The following is a 15887-nucleotide window of genomic DNA, read 5'->3' as shown; positions in this document are numbered from 1 at the left end:
ATGGGCCAAGCTTGCATAATTCTCTATCCTAGAGTATATTTCCATCCTATCTCACCACATTTGCTTCATTCCTAACAGAAAGACTTCTTATGGGACAGCCTTATCTAACATTTCTGAACCACAGTTTTGGACACATGTTAGGTCCAGACCCTTCTACATGTTTATAAGTGAGTTGACCTTTTGGGGGACTATTTTCGAATTGATAGATTTTAATTCTGGCAATAAAACAAAGCCTCTTTGGACAGTTCCTCAGCAGACTACTAAAACTGCCTTCATGTTTTGTACATTTATACAGAAATATTTGGAAGTTGAAAACATACTGTTTTTCAGAATACTCTGTAAGCAAAAGCTTGGTAAAAATTCCAGATGAATTCTGAGGGGGGCAGTAAGTTGTATATTGCCGCATTAATTCTAAAATACAGTTATATGGCACTAGCCATGTATACAGCATATCCTTTGGGACTTCTGTGCAGTATCCTGGTTAGACCTTTTCCCTATCATCCAGCAGAGTAAATTCCTGACCTTAAAAATGGGACACAAAATTAGAATTAGTCATGTTTATTCATATGTGTGATAAATATGCTCTATTTTTCCTAATTACACTGATCTTCTCCACAATTACTAATATATCCATCTCTTCAAGATCAACTTCAAGATCAACTTACTATTGGATGCAGTCTTTTTAGGTAATTGCTCAGTCTTTCAGCTTCTTCTTCCAGATGGCTTTTGGGTATCTGAAGGAGGGATGGAGACCTGATGAGGTCCTTTGACACTCATGCTCTCCTCTGGATAGTCAGGCTTCTGTGGCAATTTCTCTGGTGCGTCTTGTTCCTGATTGCCTAGCATTAGAAGCAGCTGATTTTCTCCTGATTTCTCTGCAAGATGAAGCCTGGCAGGGTTCTCAGGTGGGGTGCTTCTGCTGCGCCTTTGGTTTGCCTTTCTCCAGTCTCTCCGGACCTGAAGGGACGGCTTTTGGCTTTTTCTTCCTCTTATTGTATCCTATCTAAAGGCTAAATCTATGAGCTCTAGGCCTGGTTGTCATAGGTAGAAAGAGTCTCTTTGCTGACTATCAGAAAGGCAGTGGTAGCATTGTCTTGATGCTATCACTAATGTAAGACTATAATCTGAGACCACTGGCTTAGTTCTTGATATATAAAGGAATTTGGGAAAAAAAAATCCTACTTGATCACAAAATCTAGATTTTTATGTGTACTGATGCAAAATTCTATTTTGAATGTCAGTTTCTTCACATTTCTTTTGTATCAATCTTAATCTCCCTTTTAGTCTGTGTACCATTGCCTCCTAATTTACAGGTACATGTGTGCATGGCTGTGCACACACACGTATCAGGCTGAAGAATAAATTGGTGGACAGGCTAAGGAGAAGTGAATGTGGTGTATGGAAAGAAAAAAGATACAAGCACGTTGATTTTTTTCAAATTATACTAGTTTGGTTTTAAAAATTTGCTTTGCATGTCTTAACAACTTTAGCAAGATCTTAATAACCAGCTAGTGTAGTCAGCAGAATGGCTTTCTGCTCCACTACCATTTCTTTCCCCTTTCCTGGCTTAATCTAAACAATTTACATTGTTTACAATTATTTTCCATATCCAGAGCCAACTCTGTGTCACTCTCCTAATCTTTCTACCTTCAACTTTCAAATGCTAGAGCACCTGTCTTACAGTTCTTCTGGTCCCAACTTTCACCATCATCGTATTGCCATTTTAGCTCCTTAATCCCGTTTACATATATCCATCTAAATCTAATCCTTCTTGCTCTTTTTCCTTCTTTTCCAGCCACTCAGTATCCCATTCCATGCCAAGAACCACCAACAATTAGTGGAGTCAACCATCCTCTCTTACCTAGAGTTTTTTCTACTGTCAGAAATTCTTGCAGCAGTTAAAATCAGAGCTTTCATATGACAGTGACATTCTTGACACTATCACTAATATAGGGAAAGGTTTTGGCAATCTCTCCAACCAATAAGAGGGACATAACAGGAGAAGAAATACTTTTTGCCATTGAGAATAGTAGGAAGTGGATTTGGGAGTCTCTTCTATGACAGAGTTTATAGTCAGGAGAGTTCATGAGCCATGCATGCTTTCTTACCATTGGAGCTCTTATTAAACTATAACATGGCAAATACATGTGGGTAACTTTTAGTAACTAATTTTGGTAGCTAATGGCCCTTTGAACACAATATCTTAGGAAAATATGTTTATAAATTGACTTATAAACGTTTTTCGGATATAATCTTGCTATGGACTGAATTGTTTCCCCCCGAATTCATATGTTGAAGCCCTAATCCCTGATGTGATTTAAATTTAATAGGGCTTTTAGAAGGTAATTAAGGTAATTAAGGTCATACAGGTAATATCCTAATTTAATAGGAATGGTGGGCTTATAAGAAGAGGAAGAGAGTGGGATCTGTCTCTCTCCACATGCACTCACTGAGGAAAGGCCATGTGAGGACGTAGTGAGAAGGTAGACATCTGCAAGTCAGGATGAGAACTGAACCAGAATTTCAACCAGAAACCAAATTGGCTGACACCTTCTTGGACTTCCTAACCTCCTGAACTAGGAGAAATAAAATCCTGTTATTTAAGCCACTCAGTCTATGGTATTTTGTTATGGCAGCTGAGCTAAGACAACATCTGTTAATAAATTCAGAATTACATACAATTACCTGTTTATGAATAGATTATATGCAAAATCTTGACTATTATTACCATATAGTTACAAACTAAACATAAAACTGGTTGAAAGTTACTTAAATGTTTTTTATGTTTAAATATAAGTAAATAAATGGATGATAAATTTCATAGATTCCTAAAGAGCACCTATTTAGGGATAAGCCTGAACTTTGGATGTAGTCAAAATCTCAAGTATCCATTCCATTGAGCATCTGTGTGCCCAGCATTCTTTCAATCAATAATCATATCTTTATGATAAAAATAACTCCCATATACTATAACTCTTAGCATCTGTTATATAGTAGGTACCTAACAAATGTTAGCTGAATTTAAAAACATAAGTATCTTGATTAGTAGAGGTTCACACACCAAAATTGATGGCATAGACACAGAGTATTACCTCTATAAGAATACTTCCAGGAAGATAGAAAGATATAGACAAAAAGGTGAATTTGAGTTATTTGTGGCTATCTAATGCCCCTTAGTATTATGGTTAAAGAGATGTTGTTCCTAGGTGTTGGAATATTTTTCTAATCAAGTGTATGTTTATAGCTTTTTGGAAGAAATTTTTCTGATTTTTTTTTTTTTAAGAAAAAACTTACAGTGTATTCCAAAGTCAAATAAAAAGGGGTTTGGAATTATATGTGGTTTTGACTCACCCATTAAGTCTTTGGGATTTATTGATTTATGTTTGCTTGCCTTCCCAATAATTTTAAATCTGATTAATGAGGACTTTCTATGGCACCTATAGCTTTGCAATAGTTGAAAATTGGCTAAAAACTATGCAGTACAATGTAAATATTGGTGTTCATTTTTCAATTTGAGCAACCATCTTCCTCAAGGATATATCTATATGAAGCTCAAATAAGTGCTTATATTGTTCAGTAAACATAAAACTTAATTTGGAAGGCAGATGATTAGGTCCTATTGTCCATTTGATGATTATTTTTTAGCTGGTAGTGTTGACCATGATGATGTTGACTATTTCAAGGGCTTAATGTTCTTAGAAAGTGAGAGTTATTTCAGGACTGTGGTAGAAAGACATGTGATGTCAGTCAGGGTTCTTTATGAAGGTCCTTGGGCCAGCTGAGTAGCCTCTCTAAGCCACAGTGTGCTCATTCAGTAAACACTTATAAGGCCTCTACTCTGTGTTAGGCATTATAAAATGGGTGTAATAGTAGCCTAAATAGTAGTAACTAAGATTTGCTTATCACTTTTTCATTTAATTCTTACCAAAATCATACACAGATGGTACTTTAAAAAGTTGCTGTGTCATAGATAAGGGAACCAAAGCAGAGAGACATTAATTAATTAATTGCCTACCATCATTCAGGTTTTAGCAGTGAAGCTGTAACTTCACCCTGACAATACGATTCAGAAACGTCTCTCTTCACCACTATGCTGTTGTTGAAAAGATCTTAATTTTCTATTTATTTATGTATTTATTTACTGTTTTCATTTATTATTTATTCATTGATCTTGACAGAGTTTAAGTTGGTAAGGATCTCATGAGAAAAGGCATGTTAAAATGCTTAGGAAACTGTTTAGTGCATTGTGAATATGTATAATTGTTATTGTATTTGTTCCATGTCACTAGGCCTCTTTAACTTAATTCTTTAAAAAAAAAAACAGCTTTATTTTGTGTGGGATTTCCTTTCTTATACAACATTTGAGAAGTCTTGCTATTTGCACAGTCACAAATTTTTTATTACGTTTCCTAGTGCTTCAGGTAATTTATGTGTTGTAACTTTAGAGACTTCTACCATTTGATTCTGTTTTTTTATATTAAGAAATATTTTATACATAAAAATATGTAACATATGATCAGTATAGACCACTGTTATTACATTTTCCTGTCCTTGTTACATTTTATCTTACTGCATGCACGAAAGAGAGTAAATAGTGTTTTATAAAGGTAAATAAAAAATATTGGTTTATGCTTTGTTTTCATAAGAATGTTCTCTTATAGAAGCAACCATGTATTTTTAATGGCCTATCCAATTTTAATAATACCAGTCTACATTAAGACCAGCCGCTAAACTGTACTAAATGTTAGAAATTTTAAGCTTCTACTTTGAAAATCAAATTACTCCTTGCAGTTGAATTTGGTGAATGTTTTTAAGTGTGAGGACCACACACTCCTTCCATGTAGGTAGAGAACCTGAACTGTGGTTGCTACTTCCTACTCACTGACTGCTGCTACTACTTGCCTAATAATTGTCTTTGGCTCCCTGTAAACCTGCAGCCAGAAAGGTATTTGAATTTTTCCCCTCTAGCACTTGCAAATCCGATTTTTATGTATAGCTAAGTGCTCTTAGCTTTTACTCTATCTACTACTGGGGCCTGGTTTCTAGCAGGCCTGTAACTAAGCCAGATCCGGCCTATGTAATGCTGTTTGTAATGAGAAATCTAAACAGGGAATGGCAGTGAGGCATGGCAGGAATGTGTTTCCATTGGAGAAGTCAGTATAGAGAAAAAGCATAAGCAAAGCTGTGTCCAGAAGGTCTTTTCAACTGGCTGGGACGGAAGACTAATGTTATTGTACCTAGGCTGTTACCCTGCCAGCCCTTCCTCACAAATTTGCTTTTTCTCCCTTCCTTTCTCCCCTCCCCCGCCCTTCCTTTTTCATCTATTCGTTCTCCTTCTTGTTTTCCCTCTCTCTCTCTTCGCGCTGTGCTGACTGTTTGCTCAGGTGGACAGTGACACCATTTGGAATGAGCTGCACTCGTCCGGTGCTGCACGCATGGCTGTTGGCTGTGTCATCGAGCTGGCTTCCAAAGTGGCCTCAGGAGAGCTGAAGGTGAGGTCTGGGTTGCATTAAGTGTGGGAAATCCAGAGAAGAAGCTGAAACAGTGATGTTGTTGTTTGGGAATTGTGGGGAGTGTGGTGTGCTAATAAAAGGAAAGGGGTGGAGGGAAGAGGGCAGGAAGATGGCCACTAAGGTGTGATAATAACTAGTGTGTAGGTAGGTAGTAGCTGATCTTGCTCACAAGGCCTTCCTCTCCTTGGGGAAACTGCGGTCAGGGCACTCTGGTGTGTTTTTAAGAGCACAGAAATGGTGAGTAAAGCTATGGTCCAGGTTAAAAATACCCAGTATATACATGTCTGTCATGTCCTCCTGGGATTCTCTTTTTAAGCAATTTAAAAAATATGATTACTGAATAGTATGTATAAGCTCAGAATACCACCCAGAGAGAGGGGAGGGGTGGGGGAGGGGAGAAAGGTAAATACCAGACGGGAAGAACTGGGAGGAAGAAGGAAATTGTTGATTAGAAGGGTAATGATCCAGGGTATGTTTTTCCATGAAAGAACTTCAAAAATGATCTACGCTTTATTGTTCTTTTCTTTTTACGGTCTCTTCTTTTCTACATCATATGAAAAGAACAATGTCCAAACCCCAACGTTTCCCAGTCTAAACAATTTATAAAAGCCAGAGACCTGACAGACGTTGACATTTTATTTGGTATTTTAACAGCGCTATTTAAAGGTATGCCATGTGCGTCTTGAATGCAGTTGCCCCTATAAACTTTGTTGGTGCTAACATGACTTTTTAATGCACTAGTTCACACACTTCATAAGGAAATCTGGGTGGTGTTTGATTTGGTATTTTTAGCAATTGTAGGGACAAGGGAAATATAATGTGAACAACAGGCACCACAAATTTTGTTAATCTAAAGTAAAATCTAATTAGGATTATTTTTCATTTTATCTCGTGAATTTTGATTCAGTTACACCTGACTGTTCCACTTGGTTTTGTTTTTTAGATTTTATTTATTTATTTGAGACAGAATGAGAGAGAGAGAGCACAGGAGAAGGGGGAGGGCCAGAGGGAGAAGCAAACTCCCCGCCAAGCAGGGAGCCCAATGCGGGACTCGATTCTGGGACTCAAGGATCATGACCTGAGCCGAAGGCAGTTGCTTAACCAAGTTGCTTAACAGCCCATGACTGTTCCATTTGTGATAAAAAAAAAATGCAGGGTAGGAAGGTACACTTTACAATATATTGTCTTCCCAGAAGCCTTTACTTTAACTCTTTGAGAAGTCAGAACCAATAGAAATAGAGTTTTGAAAAGGTGAGCTGTATTTAAAATATATATATGCACACCTTATGTGTAGTTGACTTGATCAACATCAGGACATTAATTGCTCATCTCAAGGGATTTATGGGGTCATTAATGTGGTGCATACTACTCAGTCTTTACTTTTGGTAATGAACTACTGGAAAGAGGAAAGGAATCAGCCTTATGGAGAGGTTTTGGCTGTCTGCCAGTAGCACTTTTGGCAATAATTATTCCTGTTTGAGAACGTCATTTGTAACACTGGAATAAATTGACATTTTAAAAGAATGATCTTTGAAGGTCTTATTTTCAAAGAATTAAAAAAATATAACAGCTAAGCCACAGTATTATAATTTTAAAAAGATAATGCTGGCACAGAGCCACTTAATAACAAAATGATTATGTTAGCATGCACAATTTCTAATTGTCATGACTTTGTGGGAGTTTAATCAGTGATTCAGAAACATTCTCAAGTAGAATGTCCACATATTACACTCAAAATCATCATTGTTGTTAACTTCACAGAATGCAGAATTGCCAAATGTATATACGAAGAGTATTGAACAGAAGCCTAATTGTTTTTTTAGGAGGTAGTTATTTAAAATAGCCAGTTACAAACAAAGGGTCAACAACATAGAGCATGGACATGGTGACCACCAGCTGTACTAACATTGGCTATTTATGTTACGAACAAGAATTCATGCAAACCCTTTTCCCCCCTTGGTTGACAAATCATCAGGTATTGTTAAAAAGAGAGAGAAGAATAGAGAAAAAGAGCCAGCCTAAAAATCAAGAAATCTTGGTCCAAACTCTGCTACTTAAATGTTATGTCATTGGTGGCAAATCACTTAACTTCTCTGGGCTTCAGTTTCTTGTTCTGCAAAATCACCAGGGTGGAATTTATAATGTTGAAGGTTGTACATGGTACTGATATTCTTTTTCTTTTTTAAAGATTTTATTTATTTTTTTGACAGACACAGAGAGGGAACACAAGCAGGGGGAGTGGGAGAGGGAGAAGGAGGTTTCCTGTGGAGCAGGGAGCCCAATGTGGGGCTCCATCCCAAGGCCCTGAGATCATGACCTGAGCCGAAGGCAGACACTTAACGATTGAGCCACCCAGGCACCCCTGGTGCTGATATTCTGAGCTATTTGCAAATAGATCTGATTCTCAAATACATACTATGGCATACCAAATAGTAGATATTTTAAAACTAATTTCAACTTATTTTGGTGAATATTTGAGATACTGCATCTGGTTTATCTTTCTGATTGTTAAACCCAAGTAAAAGTCCAAGACAGTCAGGACCATAACAAAGGCACCAGTGCTGACAGGTCAAGAGACTGGGCCCCTTGGTTGCAAATAGTTTGGGAAGGCCTATGGGAATGCCATATGGGAAAGGTAGCAGTGACAAATGATTTGCAGCCACAGTGAATAACTCATACAGAGAACCATGTTTAAGGACCTCCAGCTAACCAAAAATGTCACTCAGTGTCTACCTGTCCCAGACTCCAATGTGACAGGGCTGGTACACTTGCTGGCCAGGACCATTAACACTCATGGTCTTGGAGTCATCGCTTCATTCAGATCTATGAAGAAAACAGGGAAGCTAATTTGAGGATACTGGTAAGTTAGCCTCTGATGAGAGATGTAAAAAGAAAACTTCAGTGTTTCATTTTTGGTTTTCAGCATCTACTTTCAGTTCTTACATGTTCTACCCCATTGTGCTAGTAAATCAATACAACCTCATGAGACAACATTGGCATATTATAATTCTGTATTTTGTGAGACCGCACTAATTTTGCCTGGAAAACAGAATAATTAAGAGCTTGGGTATTAAAGAGGGCACGTACTGCATGGAGCACTGGGTGTTATATGCAAACAATGAATCATGGAACACTACATCAAAAACTAATGATGTGGGCGCCCGGTGGCTCAGTCGTTAAGCGTCTGCCTTCAGCTCAGGTCATGATCCCGGGGTCCTGGGACCGAGCCCACATCGGGCTACCTGCTCCGCGGGGAGCCTGCTTCTCCCTTTCCCTCGCTCCCCCTGCTTGTGTTCCTGCTCTCGCTATCTCTCTGTCAAATAAGTAAATAAAATCTTTAAAAAAACAAAAAACTAATGATGTAATGTATGGTGATTAACATAACATAATAAAAAAAAAAAAGAGCTTTATTTCAAATAGGGTGGTCCTGGATGGAGTGCTAAACTTAGAAGTGAGAGACAGCTGGAGGTTAGGTCACTGAACTCTTAGAGAATGAGGACCTAGGAGATAAGAAGTGTGTATGAGAAAGGAAAATGCTGAGGACAAATTTGATTACCTGGAATTTTTGCTTGATGCTTATACTTGTATATACTTAAGGTATACAACATATTTTACACCACTTTTTTGAACCAAGTATTGCACTATTTATAACTTGAAAAAATACTCATCTTTTAGAGATATATCTATTGCTTGATGCTTATACTTGTATATACTTAAGGTATACTTGTGTATATTTAAGGTATTCAACATGATATTTTATACCACATTTGACATGCTCACTGGAGTTCAGTGGAAATGACATGCTCACTGAAGTTCAGTGGAAATGACATGCTCACTGGAGTTCAGTGGAAATGACATGCTCACTGGAGTTCAGTGGAAATGACATGCTCATTGGAGTTCAGTGGAAATTATGGGGACTTTAAAGTTTTCTAGGCTTTTAACAATATATACATGTGTATTTTCATGTATAAAACACTCACATAAGTGGAAATTTCTGTAATCAATAGATGCCCAAATTGGCCATTTCTCAAAGTCTAGTACTAAGGAACACAAATATTCTGAAAATGCTGAAATGTTAGGTGTACTGGAAACTGTAATTGGAAGAATACTTCTCAAAATGGTTTTATTTGCTATAGGAATTTACGAAATTATGTCTAGAAATAGATACATCTCTTAAAGATGAGTATTTTTTCAAGTTATAAATAGTTCAATACTTGGTTCAAAAAAGTGGTGTAAAATATGTTGTATACCTTAAGTATATACAGATTTTGTCATTTATACCTCAGTAAGGCTGGAAAAAAATGATTCAACACTTATCAGGCTTTACTATGAGGATTCATTTTGATGCTATTTTAGCAATGCTATAATATCATCATAAAAATAAAAATTGCTTTAGTTGTTTGTGGAAATTTTTGTCAAAAAAAAAACACCCCACTTGATTATCTGAATGATGGATGGATTTCTTTAATGTTTAAATAGATATTGTAATGTCTTGTTGCTAATAAGACCTACTATTCATTGAGTACCTACTCCTGGCTGGGCAGTTTACATGTAATTTGTCATAATTCTCACAATGGCCTTTGAAGGAAGTACCACCAATAGGAAACCAGCTCAGAGACATCAAGTAACTTTTTAAGATCCTGTACAGTTTAATAACTGCAGAGCCTGTAAATCTCATAACCCTTTGTTCTTTTTCAGCTACTCTATAAGGAATTTCCTATAGAAATAGCACAAATATGTAAGGGGAAAAAAAGGTTAAAGCCATCTCAAATAGTCTAGATCCTCTCTTTTTATTACTATAAAATATTTAGTACATACAAAAAGACAAGTTACACTAATAACTTACAAACTATAATGATAAACTATACACCTATGAGCCTTTCATCCAACTTAAGAAATAATACTTTGCTAACGCTATTAAAGTTCTCTCAGTACTTACCTTTTTTCTTTCTGACTCAGAAATAATCATTAATCTATTATATTTTTAAAATTATTTCTTTTCCTTTCTTTAGTTTTAACCATATGTTGTGACCTGTATTTATTTATTTATTTATTTTAAAGATTTTATTTATTTATTTGAGAGAGACAATGAGATAGAGAGAGCATGAGAGGGGATAGGGTCAGAGGGAGAAGCAGACTCCCCGCCGAGCAGGGAGCCCGATGCGGGACTCGATCCCAGGACTCCAGGATCATGACCTGAGCCGAAGGCAGTCGCTTAACCAACTGAGCCACCCAGGCGCCCCTGTTGTGACCTTTATAAGAATGGAATCTTATTATAAAATATATTATTCCTCAGATTTCTTTCCCTTCACTTAAAATCATGTAATGAGGATTTACCCATATGAATTTATATGGTTGTGATTCATTTTCATTGTGGAGAAGTATTCCCTTGTACATCATAATTTGTTTATTCTGTTGGACATTTTGATTTCTGGGTTTTTGCTCTTCTGAATAATATGCTATGTATAGTCTTTAATATGCCTGCTATTTCACAATGGCATTACTAAGAGTGAAATGGCAAGCTCCTAGGCTAGAAACATAGTAAGTTTCAGTAAGTAATGTAAAGTCGAATTCCAGAGTTATTTGCCACAATGACATCAGCAAAAAAATGGCAGTTTAAACCTCTGAAATCTTTCCTCCATAAAATCATTGACAAAACTGGCAGAATTTGTCAGGATAAATTTTTTAAGAATTCTGGAAATCAACCAAAATTGTCCAACAACTCAGGAAGCATGTGTTCAAAACAAAACCAGCTGAATCTTGGTAAGAACAGTGAGCTTTGTGGTAGTTTAATTCACCCTATTCTCATCTTACTCTTTCCAGCTCCACAGTAGCCTTAACAAATAACAGCCTGCATTTTTCGGTGAAAACCAGTAACTTGGCAGTCTCCAGAGGGGGCAAAATGGGCCTGGAGCTTCTTCAAAGCCTCATTCTCTGAGAATTGTCATTATTTGGCCTGTCTGGTGCTTCAGTACCAGACCCTGCTTGCAAGGCTGTCTTTACTTAATGTGACTTGGAGTTCACCTGACATGAAAAGGCTTTTCCCTGGAAGCAGTTGTTGAAAAATTAAAGGCAGTTGGTTAACTTCATGGCTACCTGAAGTGGTAGATAACAGTGGAGAAAACAATAGACTAACCCAAAGCTTCAAAGGAAAAACTGGGGAATGAGATATGCTAAGGGCTATGAAGAGCCCCATCAGATACCTAAGAATCCAGAAGGCCACATGAGTGATAGGACTGTGTTCACATTCAGGAAAGACCTGAGAAGACCCTCAGCTCTCATCTCAGGGTGATTTTCAGACTCTGTTCAAAGAGGAATGAAGGCCAAGGTAGAATTGTCAACCACCTGGCTGAATATTAAAAATGTGTTCAACACACAGACACACACACACACACACACACACACACCCTCTTAAAAAGGGCTTGGGACTATTGGTGCCAAGCATTTCAGGAAATTTCTGTCCAGTCATTTACTGACCACTAAATTAACCAAGCAGAGGCTTCAGTGCTTCACTCAAGATAGAATATGGACTTTATAGAATTAGTTCAGGAAAGGTAATAAGCAAAACAACAGTGACATATAATCTGTGTATACATTGTTATTTTATATGTAGTAAAACTTTATTCCAATAAAGAAAATAAGTCTGGGGCTCTTGGGTGGCTCAGTTGGTTAAGTGTCTGCCTTCGGCTCTCTGCTCAGCAGGAGCCTGCTTCTCCCTCTGCCTGTCGCTCCCCCTGCTTGTGTGCGCTCTCTTTCTCTCTGTCAAATAAATAAATAAATCTTAAAAAAAAAAAAAAGAAAAAGAAAATCCCCCCAAAAAAACCACAGTGACAAGCCCTGGGGAGGGATGAAAATCTGATTTCCAGAATTGCCATATTACATTGTTTAAAATGCCCAGTTTTTAACATAAAATTATGAGACATGCAAAGAAACATATGAATCCACATGAATAATGAACACCAGTAAAAGTAAATATGTAAATAAGTATAAATGATAGTATATTTGTATTTTTTTTTTAACTCTTTTTCTCCTCGCAGATTTAAAAGACAACTGCATAAAACAATAACCATGAATCTGTGTTGGTGGGCACACAGTGTATAAAGATGTAATTTGTATGATAATACCAGCCCAAAGGAGAGCATGAGAAATGGAGCTATATAACAACATACACATTTAAAAACATAGGTTTTTTTTAAAGATTTATTTATTTATTTGGAGAGAGAGTGAGAGCAGGGGGAGGGGGAGAGGGAGAGAAGCAGACTCCCTGATGAGTACAGGGCCTGATGTTGATCTCAGGACCAGCCGAAATCAAGAGTTGGACACTTAACCAGCTGAGCCACCCAGGTACCCCAAACCAAAGTTTTTTGATACTACTGAAATTTGGTTCATGTCCAAACTAGATTGTTAAATGTTAATTATAATCCACTGGGCAACCAGCAAGAAAACAACTCAAAAAATATATTAAAGAATATAAAAGAAAATATGTAAGAATAGTAACATAGAAATTAAAATGGTACACTATAGAGTATTTAACTTAAAAGAAGCAGTAGTGGACGAATCAAAGAACAAAAAAAGGTAACACATAGAAAACAAATACCAAAGTCATTGTGCCAATTTCAGACTACCAGGGTTCTCACTCTTGTCTACATTTGACATTTTCAGATTTTTAAATGTTTGCCAATCTTGTGGGTATGAAGTGTCACCTTATAGTTGTCTATGTATAGATACAGACAAGTTAATACTGTTCTATCCTTCTTAGACCTTTTATTAATATTTAACAATTATCTCAAGTAAGGTTTTTTGTTCTCAGTTATACTTGTACAATGTAATATAGCATTACTAGCTTTTTCCCCCCGAGCATTTGCTTCGTTTATCACTTACTATCCCTTGACTTGTAAACTTTCTCTTTTTTATGTATATATACTAGGTATGTTTCCTATAAATAGCTCATCGCTGGATTTTGTTTTGTAATCTGACTGTGTATTTTAACTGGGGAACTCAGTTCATTTTTACTTAACATCATTAGTAGTATACACATGTATTTCTGTCCTTGTATTTCATTTTTTTCTCTTTGACCTATTATTTGTCCCCTTGCCTTCACTCACCCCTTGCTTTGTTTTCAATTGAGTTTTTCTCTCATTCTATATAACCTCTAGTTTTCTTTAAATACACACATTATCTATTGTCTTTTAAATTTTAACCTATTTAATAAATCCTAAACTTATTTATTCTCTCCATTCTCCTCACTAACAGTACAAGTACTTTAGAATGTTTTAAAGGCAATTATCCTGTCCTAACTATATATGCTATTATAGTTCAGTATTTTAGCTTTTTTTTAAAAAAATATCACTAATGAGACATTATATTGTTTGAAACCATTAGTGTTTTTTTATACTTGCCCACATAGTTACCATTTTACTTTTTTCTGCATTTATCTTTGTATCTGAAACCTCCATTCTGGAGTTGTTTTCTTTATTCCAGTACCTGTTTTTAGAATTTTCTTTAGTGATGATTTCTCACTTTTTGTTTATCTATGATATGTTTTTGCCCTCATTCTTGAAAGGTAGTTCAGGGTTAGGGGTAACCGTTTCTCTCAGCACTTTGAAGATCCTCCATGCTTTTCCGGTTTCCAATTTTGATACGGAAAATATCAATTGCCAGTCAGTTGCAGTTCTTGTAGATATTGTGTCTTTTTCTCTCTGATTGTTTTTAATGTCTTCTTTTTGGCTTTGATAGTCTATATTTTGCTTACCATGGATCCAGTAGTGGATTTTGCTGACTCAAATTGTTTAAAATATATATTAGCAAAAGTGACATTTAATGCAACTCCATGATGATACTTTGTGATAAGTCAGCTTCATCAGACTGAAAGTTGCTGATTTTAATTACTAATCATTAATTTATCAAATAAATATGTTCTAAGCACCTATTATGTGCTAGGAACTACTGTAAATACTGAAAATACCAAGACAGGGAAATTAGGTTCTATCAGGGAGAGCAAGGATAAATAGATAAACAAATACACATTGACACAAATTCAGGTGAAAATATATCTTTGGATAAAAAAATAAAACATGAAAGAGATTTAGAGGGAGCCTGAAGGAAAGGGCTGGCTCTGATAGCTTAGGTTTTCAGGAACACCTTACTGACAGGGAGAGATATGAGCTGAATGAAATAGGGAAGAATCATGTAGAGATGTGGGGAAAGAATATTCCATACAAAGAAAAAAGCAAATATAGAATCTCTCTTGTCAGGTGGAGTAAATAAGTTTTAACTTGTTTATGGAACTGTAAGAAGGCCTGTGTGTCTGGATCTGAGTTATCTGCAGAGGTCCTCGCAGGAGATGATGTTAGAGAGATGGTCATAGGAAAAATAATAGTGTGTACCCACACACATATTATACAGCATACACATATATCTGTATACATAAGTAGTCAAATAAATAAATAGAATCTTTAAAAACTAAAAGTATGTTTCTAACGGGCTTCAGGATAAGGATAGCGACTATATTAAATACTGATTATAGATAAGGAAAGCTTCATTGCCACTTCAGTTTGCCACCAATTTGGCCTTTCTTGAAATACATACTCTCCATCCTGAAATCATTCAACAAATAAAGTATGGAATGCAGTATTTGTGTTGACTGCAATTTTGTCCAAGTTCCCAAGCTGAGGACAATGGTTATTAATTACATATGATAGAACCACTTCAATGAGTTTTTTAAGATATAGTCAAATAGGCTTGCGGTTATTTATATAACAAAAAACTAGATAACAGAGATGTGGTTAACGGAAGATTCTTTAAAAAAGGACTGTAGGTGGGGCACCTGGTGGCTCAGTTGGTTAAGCATCTGACTCTTGATTTCGGCTCAGGTCATAATCTCAGGATCATGAGATCGAACCCCATGTTGAGTTCTGCACTCAGCGCGAAATCTGCTTGAGATTCTCTCTCCCTCTGCCTCTGCCCCTACCCCTACTCACACTATAAATAAATGAATGAATGAATGAATGAATACGTAAATAAAATCTTAAATAAAATAAAAGGACTGTAAGTATTTTGACTGCTCTGCTCTTTTCCCTTCCTGGGCTTCCCCCAGCCTAAGCTGAATGTGTAAGAGATGGGGAAGGAGTCAAAGGAAATCACTTATGTCTACAAATGGAAGAAGTGGCTTTTTAGTCCTTGGCTTGATGTATGTTGAATTATAGAAATTTGTAGGATCACTCTACACTACTACCAGGGTGGGGCATGGGGAAGTTCACTAGAGAGCCTGACATAGGTATCAGGAGTTTGGAAGCTGGGTAAGGATAGAAGAATGCGTAAGTTTGTCTCCTGGAGAATGTGAAGTGGAGAGCTGGCTGAAACTGCCATGTGGGC

General features: G+C 36.6%; 1 protein-coding gene across 1 annotated transcript in view; it reads left to right on the top strand.

The window, feature by feature from the left end:
• The window catches only part of HDAC9 (histone deacetylase 9), a 901117-nt gene that overhangs the window by 663142 nt on the left and 222088 nt on the right, over window positions 1-15887 (top strand). Inside the window, exon 18 of the mRNA XM_081800450.1 lies at window positions 5385-5492. Coding sequence (XP_081656576.1) covers window positions 5385-5492 — 108 coding nt within the window. The remainder of the gene's footprint in view (window positions 1-5384; window positions 5493-15887) is intronic.

The sequence above is a fragment of the Leptonychotes weddellii genome, chromosome 12, assembly GCF_054177405.1.
Source record: "Leptonychotes weddellii isolate Sample4059 chromosome 12, ASM5417740v2, whole genome shotgun sequence".
Classification (NCBI taxonomy): domain Eukaryota; kingdom Metazoa; phylum Chordata; class Mammalia; order Carnivora; family Phocidae; genus Leptonychotes; species Leptonychotes weddellii.
The sequence above is the reverse complement of the archived record's forward strand: the minus strand, read 5'-3'. Positions and strand labels throughout refer to the sequence as shown.